Genomic DNA, 21,479 nt, shown 5'->3' on the forward strand with positions numbered 1-21,479 from the left:
AAATCCCTTTGGGAAGGGAGAAGCATTGGAATATCAACCCAGATTCAAATTTTAAGGAAGGCACTGTCACTATCATAGCCCTGATCAGAACTTGAACACCCTGGAAATATGGAATGTTTTCAACTCAGATCTGAATTTTCTGACCTGAGCCCTATCTGTACCTTAAACTAAAGTACATTCCATTATATGAAGTATATTGTAATGCATTATATAGAGTACCAGGACATGGTATTCTAAACTGCAAGTAATCACTATGAACCAGATTGGGATATCCTTATTCATGATGAGCAGCACATTACATCACAATTAGGAAAGTACTATTCTTTGAGAATAAGGGTATCAGAACTAGGCCCCTGTTTTGTTTTGTGCAGCTAATTCTTCAGTTAGCTCCTGGCATATTCAGTGGCATTTAAAAAAAAATCCAAATTGCTTCAATATTTGTTTCCACGCACATTTATTCAGCATAAATTGCCCTTAGAAATAGTTCTGCACTAATAAGGGTAACTCATTGCAGAAGACAATGTGATAATTTTTTTCTCCACTTAATAGAGGATGCCAGTTGCTACAACTGGAACATTACTTTGTTGCATTATTTATGATAAAGCTTGGTATTAGAATTCATTGTATTCAATGAGTTCTATTCAGAAATTTCCACATTACCTTCATTTTTTTTCTACTGCTATCATAAATGGACATGCTCACAAATGTAACTGCATCTGTTAAGTGATCAAACAGAATAATTTAATACTATTTACTTGTTTGTAGTAAAGCATTGAGATTTTCTGAACCATTGTGAAGGCCACCTGAAGTATATGCTTCAGAGATTTTCATTTTAAAAATTAAAGAGCACAATATATTAATATAAAATGATTTGTTTCAGAAATTGAATAATACTGTTAAAGTACAAAGATAAAAGACAGTGTTTCTAGTCTATATAAAATTACTCTGATACCATAAGAAACATTAGAGCAGAGCTATAGTTAAGATTAATACCAGCATTTCTGTTTAAAGCTCAACTTGTCAAAGTGCTCTAAAATCTATATGGTCAATTGGATTGCCTTGAAATCTGGTGTGCCTTATGGGGGTGCAGGATGTGGTCAGAGATCCAAATTTGGGGCCATCTGACCAAGGGGATTCCAGCATATAGCCTCCAAGAAAAGAAAAGAAAAAACACTTTTCTTAAAGTTGACATTTTGGAAACATATTTTTGTGCGCAGATAGAGATCAATAGGGCTGAGATAATTGCATCAGGGTCTCCAATACTCAGGGGTTACCACAACAGAGTGCATGCCACCCATTAGCCTTTAGGGGAAATCAAATTAAAACATTATTTGAAAAAGAGTTTGCTTCTTCAGTTAGGCCTTCTGCCAAGATTAAGGGCAGGTCTACCCTACGGCTTAAATCAATCTAATTTACATAGCTCGGGGTGTGGAACCCCCTTCCCCTGCAACGCAAGTTTCGCTCTGCCCCCACACTGGCGCTATGTCAACTGCCCACATAGCTTCTGCTTCTTGCTAATGTGGAGTAATTATGCTGACAAAAGAGCGCTCTCCCATTGGCATAGTGCGTCTGCACCAGACGCGCTGCAGCTGCGCTGATGTGGTGCTGTAGTGTAGACTTGCCCTAAGGCTCACATGCCTAATACATTACACTGCACCTGTGCAGAGAGAGAGAGAGAGAGCGCACAAGGAGTGTTTAAAGGTGCCTTAGAGTCACAGGACTTGTGCAGCTACAAGGGAATGTTCCAGCCAATGAATCTAAGCACTACACAGGCACTCAAATCCAATTCAAGACAGAAATCTGAAATAAAAAGAGGAGCTATTTTTTCACTGATCTGCCTTTGTCAAAGCAGCTTTTAATGATGGAGAAATGCAATCTGAGTGCAGCAGAATATTCAGAAGGTGCCGAAACTATTTTTGAAAAGAAAATAAGTGACAGATGCAAGTTTTAACTGGGAGGGGCTAGTGATTTGCAGTGGCAGAGTAGGTGGAAATAGGATGAGAAAGGTGAAGATGTGAGGAGGGATTAAGAGGATGGGTGGGGGGACAGGAGAGGAGGGATGGGACACTGAGGGGAAACATGGGGGTGACTGACTGGACTGAAGGAAAATGGAGGCAGTGGCACCTGTCAGAACCACATTCCCCTCCCATGAGTGTGTCACAAACTGGGGGGGCCCACCTGTGGGGATCTGACATACCCTTCCCCCCTCATGTGAACTGGGATCGAGGGGGGGCATACAGTCAACATGGATTCATCAAGGGCAAGTCATGCCTGACCAACTTGATTGCCTTCTATGATGAGATAACTGGCTCTGTGGATATGGGGAAAGAAGTGCATATGATATACTTTGACTTTAGCAAAGCTTTTGATAAGGTCTCCCACAGTATTCTTCCCAGCAAGTTAAAAAAAGTATGAATTGGATGAATGCACTATAAGGAGAATAGAAAGCTGGCTAGATTGTCAGGTTCAACGGGTAGTGATCAACGGCTTGATGTCTACTTGGCAGCCAGTATCAAGCAGAGTGCTCCGGGGTCGGCCCTGGGGCCAGTTTTGTTCAACATCTTCATTAATGATCTGGATGATGGGATAGATTGTACCGTCAGCAAGTTTGTGGATGATACTAAGCTGGGGGGGAGAGGTAGATATGATGGAGGATAGGGATAGGGTCCAGAGTGACCTAGACAAATTGGAAGTTTGGGCCAAAAGAAATCTGATGAGGTTCAACAAGGACAAGTGCTGAGTCCTGCACTTAGGATGGAAGAATCCCATGCACTGCTACAGGCTGGGGACCGACTGGCTAGGCAGCAGTTCTGCAGAAAAAGACCTGGGGATTACAGTGGACAAGAAGCTGGGTATGAGTCAACAGTGTGCCCTTTTTGACAAGAAGGCTAACGGCATATTGGGCTGCATTAGGAGGAGCACTGCCAGCAGATCGAGGTAAGTGATTATTCCCCTCTATTCAGCACTGGTGAGGCCACATCTGGAGTATTATGTCCAGTTTTGGGTCCCCCACTACAGAAAGGATGTGGACAAATTGGAGAGAGTCCAGTGGAGGGCAACAACAATGATCAGGGGGCTGGGGCACATAACTTATGAGGAGAGGATGAGGGAACTGGCCTTGTTTAGTCTGCAGAAGAGAAGAGTGAGAGGGGATTTGATAGCAGCCTTCAACTACCTGAAGCGGGGTTCCAAAGAGGATGGAGCTAGGCTGGTCTCATTGGTGGCAGATGACAAATCCCTTCCATAACTGTAGGCGGCATCTACACTACAAGGTTATGCTGGCATAAGTATGGCACTATAGGTATGCAGCTATTGTCCCCATAGTGTACCTACTCTCCTGACAGAAAAAGCTCACTTGTGAAATTTAACAACCCCTTCACACTTACTCACAGGATACCATGTAAACTTATACTTTCCCTTTCTTCACTAACCCCCACTGACTGCTCTCATATCACAGCTCACTACTGATAATCCCTGTGGCAAAACCCTCCCTCCCTCTGGTGCTACTGCTACTGTGACAACCTATACAATCTTTCAATAGCTCCTTGAAGTATACATGTCCCCCTTTCCTTTACTCACACACATGGGGTAGGCACAAACCTGATCTCCTCATATCACAGCCATAGCTCTGTGACATTCAAACTAATCCCCCTCTCTCAGCTTACAAATATACTTCTATCAACCTGCCCCACCTACCTCCTCCACCGTTCAAAGCATTTAACGCTGCTACAACTCAGAGTTAAGGCTAGCTGGGTCTTTACCTTAATGCTGTATTTTCTCAAGATTGAGTTATGCTGAACTTGACATTCTGGAAGGGCACAAGCTGATACTGGGAAACCTTAACTCTGCGCTAACGAACTTTTTTGCCATTTAATTATACAAAGTCGGCAAATCCTTGAAAAATAAAAGAGTTCTTTTGTGAATAATTTTTAATTTACAGAACCTAAAACTCTGAATATTCTGTATTTGATTTCTCTACTTGTTGACTAGCTCCATCGTCTTACGTTTCAGCCGCTTCTCTGAGACAAAATACATGTATTCATTGTCCATTATTAAAAGAAGTATTCATAAATATAAACCCCTTTGACTTTACTTTTATTTGGTGTGTTGTGTGTGTGCATGCGTATGTGTGCATACATAATATTATAATTAAATATATATAAATATATATAATTATAATTTACCCACACACACGGGCTATCCATATCCTAAGCTTCAGAACCATGTGATAACTAGAGTTGGTCTGAATTTTTCCAACTGACTTTGTTTCTGTCAACAAATGCTCATTCTTTGAACTTGAAACATTTGCAGGAATCTCTTGATTTCCACAAAGCTTTTGTGGAAATCAGACAGGTTCCTGCCTCCCTGGCTCCTCATCAGTCTGTCTAGAGGAAAATGAGAGCCTTGCAGTCCTGGGAGCCTTGCCTCCAGATGGAGTTCTCAAGGCTCCTAGGCGCCCTATTCCTCAGGACCTTTGTGGCCCTGGAAGCTGAGAGAGTCAAGCTTGAGACTAGTTTCTAACTATTGTCTAACTATAATATAAGTTTCCCATTCTGTGGCAGAGAACTCAAATGGAAATGTTCCAAAGAACCAAAATTTCCTTTCCACAGCAAATTTCACATTAAAAAAACCCAATCTGAGTCTGAACAAAAACAACTTATTAGAATTTCCTATGGAACAGAAATTCCAAGTTTGAGCAGCTATAGTGAGAGTCAATAGTCAACCTTTTTCAACCTACCCACCAAACAGTGAATAATTCCTTTTTGACTTAAACGGGTGGTCAGGTAGAATCCGAAGGGCAGGGAAAACTTTATCTGTTACATACTCCATGTCCCTGCTTTAAAACATATCTTTATCATTTTAGTTTTAATGATCCCTGTTTATGGGTCTTGCACTGAGAGACTGTTCCGTAGTCTAACAAGATCTGATTAGGAATTTTTTCTTAATATTCAGCTTATTTTTTCCTTTTTACCCCTACTATTATTGGAAGTAATTTGTTTTGCTCCTTTGTGACTGCACCATTCAAATAGCAGGCCTGGAAATATAACCTGTAGCCCTTCAAAAGCTCATGATATATGTAAAAAGGCTGGCATATGTATGTTAAGGGTAAAAGAACAAAAGCCGCGAAATAAAAACCCCCAAAATGCCAAGGCCCTACTGAAGCCAATAGGACTACTCAGATGCTTAAATTTACAAATATGTTGAATTAGCTTGATTAACTGGGGCCCAAGTAACTAGATTTCAAGCCAGAGTTCTATCAGAAGCAGTTCTCACCTCTCTGTTATTGCCTTCATCATCTACTCACAGAAGAGGAAAAGCCCTGAATTTAAGGACCATAATAACTTTCTAGGCCACTTCATCCCAAGAGAGACAGTCTGTCACTCTGTATTCTTCCTTACAATAAATATCAGAAATACCAGACAACACTAACCCACTGATACTTGGAAGACACCTTTCTTTTGCTGTCTCTTACAGCTATCTTAAATGAGGGGTGGAGCTCACAGCTGTTTTATGGAGGTTTAACCCAACCACTTACTATATAAATTACAAATATTCCTAGTCATGATGCCGTCTACTTCTGTCAGCAACATTGTTATATGAACTTATAGCTGGTAAAAGTAGAGCACACATAAACACAAGTTAAAAAACTGTACATTTAAAGGAACTGTATATTTAAGGAGTGATATTTGCTTATTTCACACATACTTATTTTACTTGCATTGAAAAAGTGGGGGGGAAAAACCCAGTATTTATCTCAAATGCATTTTGTCAGCTGAAGAGATATTGTCTAAATAATTAGCAGTAAGTGAATATGAATATAATATGTTAATCTTTACACTAGGCAACTACCAGTTTATTATCAAGAAAACCAGCTTCCTTTAATCTAAAATATGTATTGTAATCTTTAAAATGGATGATCTCTCTTTGTCCTGAAGGTAGTTTATTAATAGAAAAAAAAAAGTTCCTATTGCCTGACTGGAGCCTTATCATAAAACGCACAATGTAATTCACCATCATATTTGATTCTGAACTTACAATCTTTATGTCACAGTCAAGGCTATAATCAACTACACTACTGGAAAAAAAACTAGTAGGAGATGCTAATGAAACAAAAGATAACTAATTAAAACAGATATCACACTCTGGTCCTTGTCTGCATATTGAAATAAAATTTAATTGCCTAAATAAGTGGTTTTCAACATGTGGTCCATGGACCCCTGAGGGGCCACAGACACATCTAAATTTTCTAAAGGGGTCCGCACCTCCATTCAACATTTGTTAGCACATGGAAAAAGACTGAAAACCACTGACCTAAGTCTTTAAGGGACCTAGGTTGTATAGCAGATTAGTAAAATAGGCTTTCAACCCCAAAGATTTGGGTTCAAATATCATTCTAAGTCCTGGTTAAAAATTAGTTTGATGATCTCATACTCAGTTACTAGACTTCCCTCTTTACTCCCAAGCTATTTATACAAATGCACTAAAGGTCTTCTCTCATACTTGTTTCCAATCTTGCAGTCCTTCCTCACACAGATGCTTGTGTGTGCTATATTACCACATACATATAGATAACATACATGAAAACTATTCCGAGACAGGAGCTGAGAGAACCTATGGATAGGGACCACTGTGAGGCAAGAAGGCAATGTGGTACCTAAACACCAGAATTTGGAAATATTAATATTTCTATATTGGGTGATGATTAAAACAGAAAGAGACACTTCTTTGAGAGAGGCATCTAACTTTGTGTCTGTATATATGTACCAACAATTTGTGGGTACAAAAGATAGTCATCTAAATTCTGACTTCCTGAAGCACAGTAACAAGTGACAAACTCAAAAACGATCCCACACCACAATTTACCTAGGAATTTTAGGCTAACATCAAATCCTTCCCCAAACAACTCCAAGAGAAAACTCTACAAACTCAGTCCCCACAAACCAACCCCAGGGACATTCTACATGCTTCTTAAGATACACAAACAAGAGAACCCAGGCAGACCCATCATATATGGCCATGGAACTCTTCCTGACGGAATATGGAGACTCATAGAAACCATCCTCAAACTAATCACCATGCAAAAGGCCAACTTCCTCCAGGACACAACTGACTTCTTCCACATACGCCACAATATTAACAACCTCTCTCAGAATACCATCCTTGCCACCATGGATGTCACATCCTTATATACCAGCATCTCTCACAATCGCCACCCTGCACTTAAGCAGGGAGGAGTTTGTCTGGCTGGCCGGAAGAAGAAGGCAATGCTTTCTGGGTGGGGGTGAGTGTGACCTGTACCACAGAGGTTGGGGGGCATGGGTGGCAGAGGTGGTATCCGGCCTTCCAGCCTGGCAAGGGGTGGCAGTGGCAGGGGCCACTGCCAGGTGCAAGGATCATGCTCAACCAGTCACTCAGGGACTTCACCTGACAGGAGTCAGACTATTGGAATAGTAAATACTCAAAATACTCTTGGCCCAGGAGTGGGAGGTCCAGAAGCTGCACCTTCAGTGTGGGCACTGATGGTACTAAACAGCTGCTGCATGCTAATTTGCATTTACTACAGCAGCTTCAGGCAGCTAGGTGTGCGGGGTCTACATGGGGTCACAGGGCAGGCCCAGCCTGGCCTCAAGTTTGGGCAGAAAGACCGGGGCAGCCCCCCCCGACAAAGGTAGCGATGCCCATATTGCAAATGAAGCCCCAGGGCATATGGGGACTCATCGGCCATTACGGCAGGTAACCTCATGGGACAGAGTAGAGATTCCCGGGGGTCTCTGGGGGAGCAGGGCTCTGCGGAACTTCCTCCATGCAGTTCTCAGCACAGTTATGCCAGGGCAGCTAGTGCACAGGGAGGTGTAACAGACAGTAATTATGGGCAAGGTAAGCAAAATAGCAAACTGCCCAATAGGCCAAGGGTGCCTAAAACATTAAAAAAAAAAGGGGGGTGGGGGGAGGCTGCCTTCCTCATCTATGCAGGTGTTATAGTACAGGCCTACCCACAGAGGAGCCCATAACAGCATCAACTTCCTGGACACCATGATTAGCTTCAACAATGGAACCCTACAGACAACTATATACAAGAAACCCAGAGATCACCATACCTACCTGCATAGATCCAATAACCAACCCAAACACATCAAGAAATCTTATCTACAGCCAAGCACTCAGTCAGATACCATAGAATATGCTCTGAGGAGTCTTCAAATAACTCCCCAACCTCTCTAAGCTCATCATCGGAAGCAAGCTCCCCATAGACCAGGACACACCAACATGAAGCGGCAGCAGACCCTGCCAGAACAACAGATGCAAAACTTGCAGACATATCTCCACTGCTACAATGATCAACACCCTCCACAATAAACTTTTCAAGATCCAGGGGTTCTACACATGCCTATTACAACATGTGGTGTACCTCATCCAGTGCATTAAATGCCCCAATAGCAACTATGTGGGTGAAACCTGACAATCACTACACTCTTGAATGAACTCACACAGGAAAATGATAAAATACAAAAACACCACATCACCCGTGAGTGAACACTTTTCACAAAGTGATCACTCTATATCTGACCTATCAGTCCTCATCCTCCAAGGAAACCTGCACAACACTTTCAAAAGACGAGGCTGGGAGCTTAAATTCCTAATTTTGCTAGACATTAAAAATCATGGATTGAATAGAGACACTGGACTTATTACAACTATCTATAACCCACTAGCAACCCTCCCTCCCAGCTGTTTTTCCCTCCCCTTTCCTTTCCTCTCTGTGATGGGAGGGATGTTGAAATGTGTGGTAAGTACTTATGCTAAACATTCTGTTCCATCTTGTATTTAGCAGTGACACTCTAAGTTTCCCAGACCTAAAGAAGAGCTTTGTGTAAGCTCAAATTCTTGTCTCTCTCACCAACAGAAAATGGTCTTATAAAAGATATTCCCTCACCCACTTTACCTATCTGACCCATAATTCAAGTAGTAAGACTTCTTAATGTATTACTGTACCCAAAATGGATTCTATAAGCAGAATTGCATGTTCAAAATCAGAGGATGCTTTTTTGAAAATCTGCTCCAGAAATAGTTTAAATGGACCGAAGTTTATTTAAATGAGTTATCCAATCCCTAACAATCATATTCAGTATCTTGTTTAAATGTCCAGATTCTCACTGGCTACAACCAAGAGTGTAACAATGTATGTAACAATACATAAAGTATGTGATGTAGTCTATTTAATACTATACCTATCTTCATTTTCTTAATCTTTCATGATAAAAAATATTATACAGACATATCATATGTCATACAATATCTTCCTGGTGGACCCTGCATGTATCAACAAGGGGACTAATAGCTTTTATTGTTTTCACAAAAGGTCTAATATGCACACATAATTTAAGCTGAACAATCATTTATCCACTGGCCTTTCCTAAGAATTTTTAAAACCATACTGAATAATTCAAATGGAATAATTTATAAATGATGATCATCATGCTTGCACCTTTCAAAGAGCAGGAGTTGATATTTCTGAATACACTCAATTATTTCCCTTTTAAAAAGGGTGAAGTTTGGCGCTCATGTATTGAAAGGACTAATAGCAACTAATAGTCAGCACCAGAGCTAGTGCATGTAGTAGTTGTGCAGGTTTCTCCATGTAGCTCTGTCACTGAACCTCAATCCTGACCTTCAACACTCCTGGGCTTCACGACTGATTATGCCAGAATGTGACAAATTATGAAATGTCTTATTTTTGCCCTGCACACAGCAACTAAGAAGAAAACACCAAATTTATTTCCACTTGTGATCTGAGTGAGAATTAACACCCAAACACACCTTACACTCCCAGACTGCTCTGCTCTCACTTATATAAATGTAAATTATATGCCCCTTAAAATCAATGCAGTTACATCAGCTGGAAAACAGTAAGAGGTGAATCGGGCTCTTCATTTCCTAACAGAAAAATCTAAGGTGGCTGTGAAGCAATGCTTCCATTATCCATCACCTCCCATTTGCTTTCCAATAGCTTCCCAATTTTAAATATGGTCTCCTCTAACATCTTGTAGTGGTAAGCAGAAAAGAAAACTTTCAAGTCATTATAATATCGTTACCCCTTTTTGACTCAAGCGACTAGCCAAAAAATTGGGGTCATGTAATAGAGAACAGGAGTGTCTGGAGATGCAACAATACCATACAGCAGTAAACTTTTGTTCCCAGACACCTTGGACATCCAGTAATGAGGGATGGTTGTCAAAGAACAAGGACCACCCACAAGTTACACTGAAAATTCACCTGGTTTTATGAATCCTCTACAGAGTGCCCTTCAACAAATTTTGTTGAACAAGCACAACAGGGGCAGATCAGCATGAAATGAATACTTGTATCTGTTAAGCTTGTGGCAATCCGAATACAGAAAAGGGATGTGGCTTGACCAATTTTACAGATTACAACCTGATCTCGAACACAGTAGCTTTTCATTAGTGCATCCATACATTCGTTTGTTGGCAGAAAAGCAGAACTTCTACAAATGCCCCTTTATCAGAATCATTGTCTTGAGAAAACTGGACACAAATGCATCTCCTATTGATTTCTGTTTCAGGATGTTCCCCTACATCATAATGATCAAGTTGTGCTCACTGTTGAAGCACTGCATCATAACACTTCAAATTAGAACATTTGATTTTTAAAAAGAGTGAGACAGAAAGAGAAAACCGTGAGAAGAGTAGAAAAAATCTTGTACTTACCAAATGCTCTGTAGAATTCTTCCAGAACTAGGTGCTTGTCACTGTTATAATCATCATATTTCAGCAGATCGAACAGAGAGCAGTCAGACAGATCCTTACCAAGCTCATCCCGTTTTATTACCTGACAAGAAAATTATGACCATGAAATTACATTTGAGCTCTTAGAGTTTCGCAGTATAATTAATTGTTTCTAATAATCATTTAATAGATCATTTTAAGGCTGCTTGGGCAATGAACTGAAACTGTGTAAAGTTGGGGATTTCCACTTGCTTTATGATTATTTATTACAGTTTAGAAAGTTAATACCTTTAAGTCAGTGCCAATGAGTTTACAGAAAAGTTTGTGAAATATGAGGAATATATAGTATGACACAGTATGTAATAACACTGTATAGATATTCTGGTTTGCAAGCAAGATTTCACTGTATTGAAATTCTTTACAATGACATTGACAAAAAAAAAAAGAGATGTATGAACAAGGACATTGTCTTCCTTATAACAACATTGATTAGTAGCAAGTCTCTCCATCCTATGACCCTCCCTTTCTCCCCACCCCAAATCAGAACATTTTTATTTTTGTTAGGTTCCAATTCTTATTACACCAGCAATTACATCAACTTCTTATACACATCTGACAAGCCTATTATATTTCCTAAGAACCTGTTATAAAAGACCTGAAAATATATCTGTCTCTCCACAAGGGGGGCATCCACTTTGTAAGTGGATTATAATTAGTGGTTATTAGATTTTAACACTAATGAACCTCTGCTGAAGGAATGTTCTTCTAATTTGTGCATCATTTATATTCAGTCTCTAGACTTTGCAAGGACAAATGTAGATTACACCAAAAATTGCCAGATGCTAGTCTGCAAATCCCATAGATGCACCTAATATCTTGAAAGTGCCATGAGATCTTTCATAACAAATGCTCAAGACCCGTGTTTTACATCACAGCTTAAAGAGAAAACTTAATTATGCATCCATAAGAATCAAAGAAAACACAGCCAACTGTTGTAATGCTGCAAGAAGCTCAAACTTCTGCAATGAACATAGCTCAATTCAATATAAAATGTACACTTTTCTCCTCCTAAATAAATATAAACAAATAAATAATAAATCTTCAACTGAAGGGATATTACAGTTTACACTATTACCTTTGAATACTATGTTTTCCCATAACCAAATGCAGAGAATCCAGACTGTTTCACAAATATGCAATTGGGATATTCCAGTTGCTCTACCCAAGGGACAACAAGAGCAGAAAGGAGCAACGCTGACAACTGAATTCACAGCTCTCCTTAGAGCAAATGAAAAAATTTCCGAACATGCAAATACCATAAAACAAAAGGACCAATAAGCCTAAAGATAGGAAATGCAAACTTATTTTTCCCTAACAAATGGGATGGCTGTCCTATAGAACTGTACAAAATTCTTTAAACATCTATAATGACCTTGTTAATAATTTATAAATGATAATTTATAGATGCACATGCACAAAAAACTTAAAAACTACCATGCAAATAGTTTAGTTATTAAATAAGATGTTACCTGAAGAAAATTAGTTCTATTATGCATTATTTATCTAGCTTGTTTATTATGATTAATGCCACCAGAATGCAGAAAAAAGATGCTGTATGGAATCTATGCAATGAAACTGGTCCTTACGCACCCAATCATCTCCTTAGCTGGCTGATAAAAGGCAGAAATGCAGCCAAAGACAATTAAATATACATACCTTATGTTCCAAGTTAGTTACTGTGCTTATAGCATTTGGAAATCTCACTGTTATAGAAGTCTTACAAGTTTCAGCTAATTAACTTCTAAATTTGAGATGCTTGTGGATGTTAAAATTCACAGTTGGCTCATGAAAACAGAACTTTGTGTACACAGAATCCCTCAGAGCAACAGAGCCTGCACTGTTCAGGCCAGGGCTACAAGGGCAAAACCACACTTTCCACATAATAGCTACTCTGGGCCAGGCATCTGAACTGACAACAGAAAGCCTGTCTCTCCTATGCTCCTAATTATTGCTGGGCTCCACTTGACTCAAATGGAACAGGGACAAGAGCGGGGGGGGGGGGGGGGGGACAGGGACAGGGGGGAGAGGGGGAGAATCTATTGGAAGGATGACCTGGGGAGCGGGAGACCAGAACTGGAGTGTGGGGGGGAGAAGGTGGGGAAGCAAAGAGAATGAAACTGGAACTGGGAGTTGGAAAGAAGGGGGAATGGGACTAGAAGACAGTGTGAAATGGAAGAGAAGGACTGGGAGTCAGTGGGTGAGAGTGAGACTGAGATTGGGTGAAGGGCCGGGGCAAACAGAGTTGGGCGAGGATACTGGTACTGTAAATCAGTGCAACAGGGAGTGGAGGTGGGGAAAGAAAGAAAGAGCCATGCTGGTGCAGGAGGAGGGACAAGGAATCAGGAGATGGAGGGTGGATAAGGAGGCTGGGATGAAAAATGTCAGGAGTGGAGACTGGCACTGGTAATGTGAGAAGAATGGAACTAGAATAAGGAGCAATAGGTAACAAATTGACAAGACTGGGCAGGTCAAAAGGGACAGAGAAGAAGGCGTCATAAGCTGGGGGGGAAATGGGTCCAATCTGCTGTCAGCAAATATCTGTGAAACCCGCTGGCAAAGTATCCCACCTCCTTTTAGGACTAACTCATATAGGTTAACAACCTACTACTATTAGTCACTCAAATGACAGAGGTCTGTACAATGAGTCTAAAAGTCCCAAACCCTGCTGATGAGCCACATGGGTATCAATATGCTGTCATAGGATACAATTTCTATTCTTTATGTTGGCTTTTTAAAAAACCTAGGAAACCACACATACACACCTTTAAAGAACATTATTAAGCTTGCAAAGTTAAGCATTCAAAAAATTAGGAAATACCAGGATTACAATTGCCCATGCAACCTAAATTCAGGCCCCTAGTGCCTATGCATTTTCACACATTCTTTAATTACACGATCACATATCAGGGGTTCTCAAACTGGGGGTTGTGACCCCTCAAGGGGTCACAAGCTGTCAGCCTCCATCCCCAAACCTCGCTTCACCTGCAGCATTTATAATAGTGTTAAATATAACAAAATGTGATTTTAATTTATAAGGGGGAGAGGGGTCACACTCAGAAGCTTGCTGTGTAAAAGGGGTCACCGATACAAAAGTTTGAAAACCACTGTCATACTTATATTCCACAAGATCCCAGCTTTGTTCAGTGCACAGAATGGGTGGTGCTCTGGGAATGAGGGCATGTCTACATTACAATGCTACAGCGGTGTAGTTACACCACTGCAGCTGTGCTGCTGTAGTGCTTCAGTGTAGATGCTACTTAAAGCTATGGAAGGGTTTTTCCCATCAGCACAGGTAACCCACATCCCTAAGAGGCAGTAGCTAGGTCGACAGAAGAAATCTTCTGTCAACCTAGTGCTGTCTACACTGGGGGTTAGTTTAGGGTGACCAGATGTCCCAAAATTAGGGGCTTTGGAGGGTATAGTTGCGTATATAAAACACTCCCGGAAAAAGTGTCCTGATTTTTCACACTTGCTATTTGGTCACCCTAGATTAGGTTGGTATTGTTACGTCTCTCGGGGGTGTGGATTTTTTTATAATGCTGAGAGACATGGTTATACCGAAGTAAATTCCTAGTGTAGACCAGTCCTAAATTAGGATTATATAGTAAATTAAGGTGTTGTCTGTAGGACCCTCTGTCTCATTTGTTGCAGATGCTGGAAGGTGTTTCCTGAATGAGGCATGGGGTTGCAGGAAGAGAAAGGATGGTCTCATGATTAAGGAAGTTGAATACTACCCTGAACAACTGTCTCCTATCCCTGCCTCTGCCAGAGTTCCAATGTGATGCTAGTCAAGTTGTCATAACTATAAAGGGAAGGGTGACAGCTCTCCTGTGTACAGTGCTATGGAATCCCTCCTAGCCAGAGACTCCAAATCCTTTTACCTGTAAAGGGTTAAGAAGCTCGGGTAACCTGGCTGACACCTGACCCCAAGGACCAATAAGGGGACAAGATACTTTCAAATCTTGGGGGGGGAAAGGTTTTTGTGTGTGTCCTTTGTTTAAGGGGTTGTTCGCTCTTGGGACTGAGAGGGACCAGACATCAATCCAGGTTCTCCCCATCTTTCTAAACAAGTCTCTTTAGAGTTGTAAGTAAAAGCCAGGCAAGGCGTCTTAGATTTACTTTGTTTTCTCAACTTGTAAATGTACCTTTTACTAAAGTGCTTATCTTGTTTGCTATACTTTGAACCTAAGACAGAGGGGATTCCTCTGAGCTCTTTAAGTTTGATTACCCTGTAAAGTTATTTTCCATACTGATTTTGCAGAGATGATTTTTACCTTTTGCTTTAATTAAAAGCCTTCTTTTTAAAAACCTGATTGATTTCTCCTTGTTTTAAGTTCCAAAGGGGGTTTGGATCTGTATTCACCAGGAGTTGGTGAAAGGAAGGAGGGGGAAGGGTCAATTTCTCCTTGTTTAAGATCCAAGCAGTTTGGATCTGTATTCACCAGGGAATTGGTGAAAGGTTTCTCAAGGCTTCCCAGGGAGGGAATTCTTAAGATGGTGGCAGCGGACCAGAGCTAAGCTGGTAGATAAGCTTAGCAGTTTTCATGCAGGCCCCTACATTTGTACCCTAAAGTTCAAAGTGGGGATACAGCCCTGACATGGTGGCAGCGGTGGGATCGTTTTAAACCCAAAAGCCAGTAAGAGATTTTTTTTTCCTTCATGTCAGGGCTGTATCCCCACTTTGAACTTTAGGGTACAAATGTAGGGGCCTGCATGAAAACTGCTAAGCTTATCTACCAGCTTAGCTCTGGTCCGCTGCCACCATCTTAAGAATTCCCTCCCTGGGAAGCCTTGAGAAACCTTTCACCAATTCCCTGGTGAATACAGATCCAAACTGCTTGGATCTTAAACAAGGAGAAATTGACCCTTCCCCCCTCCTTCCTTTCACCAACTCCTGGTGAATACAGATCCAAACCCCCTTTGGAACTTAAAACAAGGAGAAATCAATCAGGTTTTTAAAAAGAAGGCTTTTAATTAAAGCAAAAGGTAAAAATCATCTCTGCAAAATCAGTATGGAAAATAACTTTACAGGGTAATCAAACTTAAAGAGCTCAGAGGAATCCCCTCTGTCTTAGGTTCAAAGTATAGCAAACAAGATAAGCACTTTAGTAAAAGGTACATTTACAAGTTGAGAAAACAAAGTAAATCTAAGACGCCTTGCCTAGCTTTTACTTACAACTCTAAAGAGACTTGTTTAGAAAGATGGGGAGAACCTGGATTGATGTCTGGTCCCTCTCAGTCCCAAGAGCGAACAACCCCTTAAACAAAGGACACACACAAAAACCTTTCCCCCCCCAAGATTTGAAAGTATCTTGTCCCCTTATTGGTCCTTGGGGTCAGGTGTCAGCCAGGTTACCCGAGCTTCTTAACCCTTTACAGGTAAAAGGATTTGGAGTCTCTGGCTAGGAGGGATTCCATAGCACTGTACACAGGAGAGCTGTCACCCTTCCCTTTATAGTTATGACACGCCCCCCAAATCACAGATAGTGTTGGACGTCCGGTTCCACACTGGCTATGATTTCTTTCTGGAGCTTTAGGAGAAAACAGAGTTAATAAAACACATGTACCTTTAGACATACTACTGATTATATAAAAACTAACAATATGTTTTATTTCAAGAACAATTGTTAACCAGTTAACTCTGGGAAACTTTCCCGGGAGAGTGCATCAGCCACTTTGTTAGAAGCTCCCGAAATGTGTTGTATTTTAAAATCAAAATCTTGGAGAGCTAAACTCCACCGAAGAAGTTTTTTGTTATTTCCCTTGGCAGTATGAAGCCACTGTAGCGCAGCATGGTCTGTTTGTAGTTGGAACCGCCGTCCCCAAACATATGGGCGTAGCTTTTCCAGCGCATACACAATGGCGTAGCATTCCTTTTCGCTGATTGACCAGTGGCTTTCCCTCTCAGACAGTTTCTTGCTGAGAAACACGACAGGATGGAATTCTTGATCCGGTCCTTCCTGCATTAAAACTGCTCCCACGCCTCGCTCGGAAGCATCTGTGATTACTAGGAACGGTTTGTCAAAGTCTGGGGCCCTTAGCACAGGGTCAGACATGAGTGTTGCCTTAAGCTGGTTAAAGGCCTTTTGACACTTCTCAGTCCACTGAACTGCATTTGGCTGTTTCTTTCTGGTTAGGTCTGTCAGCGGGGCGGCGATTTGGCTGTAGTGTGGTACAAATCGCCTATAATATCCGGCCAAGCCTAAGAAGGATTGGACCTGTTTCTTTGACTTTGGAACCGGCCACTTTTGGATAGCATCCACTTTGGCCTGTAGGGGATTTATAGTTCCTTGACCCACCTGGTGCCCCAGGTACGTCACTCTGTTTTGGCCTATTTGACACTTTTTAGCCTTAACAGTTAGTCCTGCCTGCCGGATGCGCTCGAAGACTTTTTTCAGGTGCTCCAGGTGTTCTGTCCATGAATCAGAAAAAATGGCCACATCATCGAGGTAGACAACTGCAGATTCTCCCAATCCTGCTAGGAGACCATCTACAAGTCTTTGGAAGGTGGCGGGTGCATTTCGCAACCCGAAAGGGAGTACATTGAATTCATACACCCCTGCCTGGGTGACGAAGGCTGACCTTTCCTTAGCGGGTTCATCTAGTGGTACTTGCCAGTACCCTTTGGTTAAGTCTAAAGTAGAGATGAATTGGGCATGTCCCAATTTTTCCAATAGCTCATCTGTGCGTGGCATTGGATAGTTGTCAGGACGAGTTACAGCATTTAGCTTACGGTAGTCCACGCAAAAGCGTATTTCCCCATCTGGTTTGGGAACTAGAACCACTGGAGATGCCCATGCACTGGTAGAGGGGCGGATTATACCCATCTGTAGCATGTCCTGGATCTCCCTTTGTATAGCCGCTTGGGCATGAGGTGACTCCCGGTAGGGTGGGGTTCTAATTGGGTGAGCATTACCTGTGTCAATGGAGTGGTATGCCCGTTCGGTCCGTCCTGGAGTGGCTGAGAAAATCGGTGCAAAGCTTGTGCACAGCTCCTTTATCTGCTGTCGCTGCAGACGTCCCAGAGTCGTGGAGAGGTTCACCTCTTCCACGCCACCATTCCTTTTTCCTTCATAGTAGACACCTGCAGGCCACTCCGCGTCATCAGTTTCCTGGGCTGTAAACTGGCAAACGTTTAATTCTCTAGAATAAAAGGGCTTAAGAGAATTAACATGGTATACCTTAGGCTTTATGTTGGAGGTGGGGGAGGCTATGAGATAGTTAACAGCTCCTAGGCGCTCCTGGACCGTGAATGGTCCTTCCCACGACGCTTCCATTTTATGGGCCTGGAGCACCTTTAAGACCATGACTTGGTCTCCTACTTTGAAGGACCGTTCTCTGGAATGTTTATCATACCAGGCCTTTTGCTCTTCCTGAGCATCCTTTAGGTTTTCTTTAGCAAGGGCTAAAGAGTGTCGGAGGGTGTTTTGTAGGTTGCTTACAAAGTCTAGAATGTTAGTTCCTGGAGAAGGCGTAAACCCCTCCCATTGCTGCTTCACCAACTGTAATGGCCCCTTAACCTCGCGGCCATACACAAGTTCAAATGGTGAAAACCCTAAACTGGGATGTGGTACAGCCCTGTAGGCAAAAAGCAACTGCTGAAACACTAGGTCCCAATCATTGGAGTGTTCATTTACGAATTTACGTATCATGGCCCCCAAAGTTCCATTAAACCTCTCCACCAGACCATTGGTTTGATGGTGATGAGGGGTGGCAACCAAGTGATTCACCCCATGAGCTTTCCACAGGTTTTTCATGTTCCCTGCCAGGAAATTAGTTCCCGAATCTGTAAGTATATCGGAGGGCCACCCTACCCTGGCAAAAATGTCTGCTAATGCCTGGCACACACTTTTAGCCTTGGTGTTGCTTAAGGGTACAGCTTCCGGCCATCGGGTAGCAAAATCCATGAAAGTCAGTACGTACTGCTTTCCTCTGGGTGTCTTCTTTGGGAAAGGACCCAGAATATCCACAGCTACTCGCTGAAATGGGACCTCAATTATGGGTAGTGGCTGGAGAGGGGCTTTAACCTGGTCTTGGGGCTTTCCCACTCGTTGGCACACCTCACAAGACCGGACATAATTAGCAACGTCCTTGCCCATTCCCTCCCAGTGGAAGGACTTCCCCAACCGGTCTTTGGTTCTGTTCACCCCAAAATGGCCACTGGGATGATCATGGGCTAAGCTCAAGAGTTTTACCCGATACTTAGTGGGAAATACCAGCTGTCTTTGAGGATGCCAGTCTTCCTGGTGCCCATCAGAAAGAGTCTCCTTGTATAAAAGTCCTTGTTCTACAACAAACCGGGATCGGTTAGAAGAGCTGAGAGGCGGTGGGGTGCTCCGTGCCGCTGCCCAAGCTTTTTGAAGGCTGTCATCTGCTTCCTGCTCGGCCTGGAACTGTTCCCTTGATGCTGGAGACATCAGTTCCTCCTTGGACTGTGGACTGGGGCTTGGTCCCTCTGGAAGCGATGCAGGTGCTGGGGCTTTTTCCATTGACTGTGAACCGCTGTCCGCTGGTGCACTATGTGGTATTTCAGGCTCTGGCTGAGCCTCTTGGGTAGGGTTATCTGCTGCTTCCGCCAGTTTAGGCTCGCTGGTGCCCTCTGGCATTGGAGTTGTAGACGGGGTTGCAAGCGCTGGACTCAGTGCTGGCAATGGTTCTGGTGCTGGTTGCGTTGCCAGTTCCGGTTCTGGGACTGGCTTTGGCTGGGTCTCTGGGATTGGATCCACTACGGCTGTTGCAGTCGTTGGCAGGGGATCCGGTTCCACCACCTGTGTTTGGGTCTCCGGTAACACAGACGGGGTCCTGGTGGACGGCTCAGGAACAGGGATGGGGGTGAAAGCTTGCTTAGCCTGGCTGCGGGTGACTATTCCCACCCTCTTGGCTAGCTTCACATGGTTAGCCAAGTCTTCCCCCAGTAGCATGGGAATGGGATAATTGTCATAGACTGCAAAAGTCCACATTCCTGACCAGCCCTTGTACTGGACATGCAACTTGGCTGTAGGCAAGGTTACAGACTGTGACACAAAGGGTTGAATTGTCACTGTAGCCTCCGGGTTGATGAGTTTGGGGTCCACTAGGGATTGGTGGATAGTTGACACTTGTGCCCCAGTGTCCCTCCAAGCGATAACCTTCTTTCCGCCCACTCTCAAGGTTTCCCTTTGCTCCGAGGGTATGAGAGAGGCATCTGGGTCTGGGGATCTTTGGTGTGATTGGGGTGTAATGAACTGTAATCGGTTGGGGTTCTTGGGGCAGTGAGCCTTTATATGTCCCAGTTCATTACATTTAAAACATCGCCCTGCTAAGGTATCACCGGGGCGATGTTGGTTGCTGGAGACTGGTGTGGTGGGGTGAGAAGGCGTCTGGGGTTTCCCTTGGGATGTGGGTGGGGTCTTGGGTTGTCCCCGGTGATAAGGTTTTGTTTCGGCTTGCCCCTTCTGATATTCGCTCCAACTGCTACTAGCTTTTTTCTTTTCTGTCACCTCCACCCATTTGGCTCCAATCTCCCCCGCCTCGGTTACAGTTTTGGGCTTCCCATCTAGGATGTACCTTTCTATTTCCTCAGGAACACCCTCTAAAAACTGCTCCATTTTTACTAGGGAAAGCAGATCTTCCAGAGATTTAACATTTGCTCCTGATACCCAGGCATCACAATTTTTGTCAATGTGATAGGCATGCCGGGTAAATGACACGTCTGGTTTCCACCTTAGGGCTCTGAACCGCCGACGGGCATGCTCGGGTGTTAGCCCCATTCTGAGTCTGGCCTTGTTTTTAAAAAGTTCATAACTGTTCATGTGTTCCTTAGGCATTTCAGCCGCCACTTCTGCTAAGGGTCCACTGAGCTGCGGCCTCAGCTCTACCATGTACTGGGTTGGAGGGATGTCGTATCCAAGGCAGGCCCTTTCAAAATTTTCTAAGAAGGCCTCAGTATCATCGCCTGCCTTGTAGGTGGGGAATTTCCTGGGATGGGAAGTGGTACCTGGAGAGGAGTTGTTAGGATGGTCTGATGCACCCTGCCTAGTCCTTGCTGCTTCCAGTTCCATCTCTTTTTCTTTCAGCTCCATCTCTCTTTTATGGGCCTCCTGTTTGGCTTTTTCTTCTCTTTCATGGGCCTCCTGTTTGGCTTTTTCCAGCTCCATTTCTCTCTTGTGGGCCTCCTCTTTGGCTTTCTCTTCTCTGTCTCTCAGCTCCATCTCTCTCTTGTGGGCCCCCTCTTTGGCTTTCTCTTCTCTGTCTCTCAGCTCTATCTCTTTTTCTTTCAGCTCCATAGCTCTCTTGTGGGCCTCCTCTTTAGCTTTTTCTTCTTTGGTAGTCATTTTCCTGGTTTTCTTGTGCTGGGTCACACCCCTCTGCAGTTGACTGAAACTGGGATGTACTTAGCTCAGGCTCCTGCTGAGTGCTGCTGAGTTAACAGAGAGTTTCTAACTAGCTACTTCCGAGGATGTAAAAAAGAAAAAAAACACAATTCAGCTTGTAAATTATCTTTACCAGTTGTTTGCTCATTAATTGAACCCTTCTCTTAACAAAGGACCTTGTTAAAAAAACTTAACACCTCTGCCTTCAGGCAAGGAGAGATAAGATATGCATCTACCTTCAGCTCTGCTCTCCAAGCAGGGAAGGTGTTTCCTGAATGAGGCATGGGGTTGCAGGAAGAGAAAGGATGGTCTCATGATTAAG

At 42.9% G+C, this 21,479-nt stretch overlaps 1 protein-coding gene across 2 annotated transcripts in view; it reads right to left on the reverse strand.

Annotated features, from left to right (window-relative positions):
* FSTL5 (follistatin like 5) overlaps nucleotides 1-21,479 on the reverse strand; it is a 526,494-nt gene that overhangs the window by 220,713 nt on the left and 284,302 nt on the right. For both annotated transcript variants that reach the window (XM_065405185.1, XM_065405184.1), the window contains exon 5: nucleotides 10,728-10,848. In XM_065405185.1, the coding sequence (XP_065261257.1) occupies nucleotides 10,728-10,848 (121 nt within the window). The remainder of the gene's footprint in view (nucleotides 1-10,727; nucleotides 10,849-21,479) is intronic.

This window comes from Emys orbicularis, chromosome 5 (assembly GCF_028017835.1).
Source record: "Emys orbicularis isolate rEmyOrb1 chromosome 5, rEmyOrb1.hap1, whole genome shotgun sequence".
In the NCBI taxonomy this organism is placed as follows: domain Eukaryota; kingdom Metazoa; phylum Chordata; order Testudines; family Emydidae; genus Emys; species Emys orbicularis.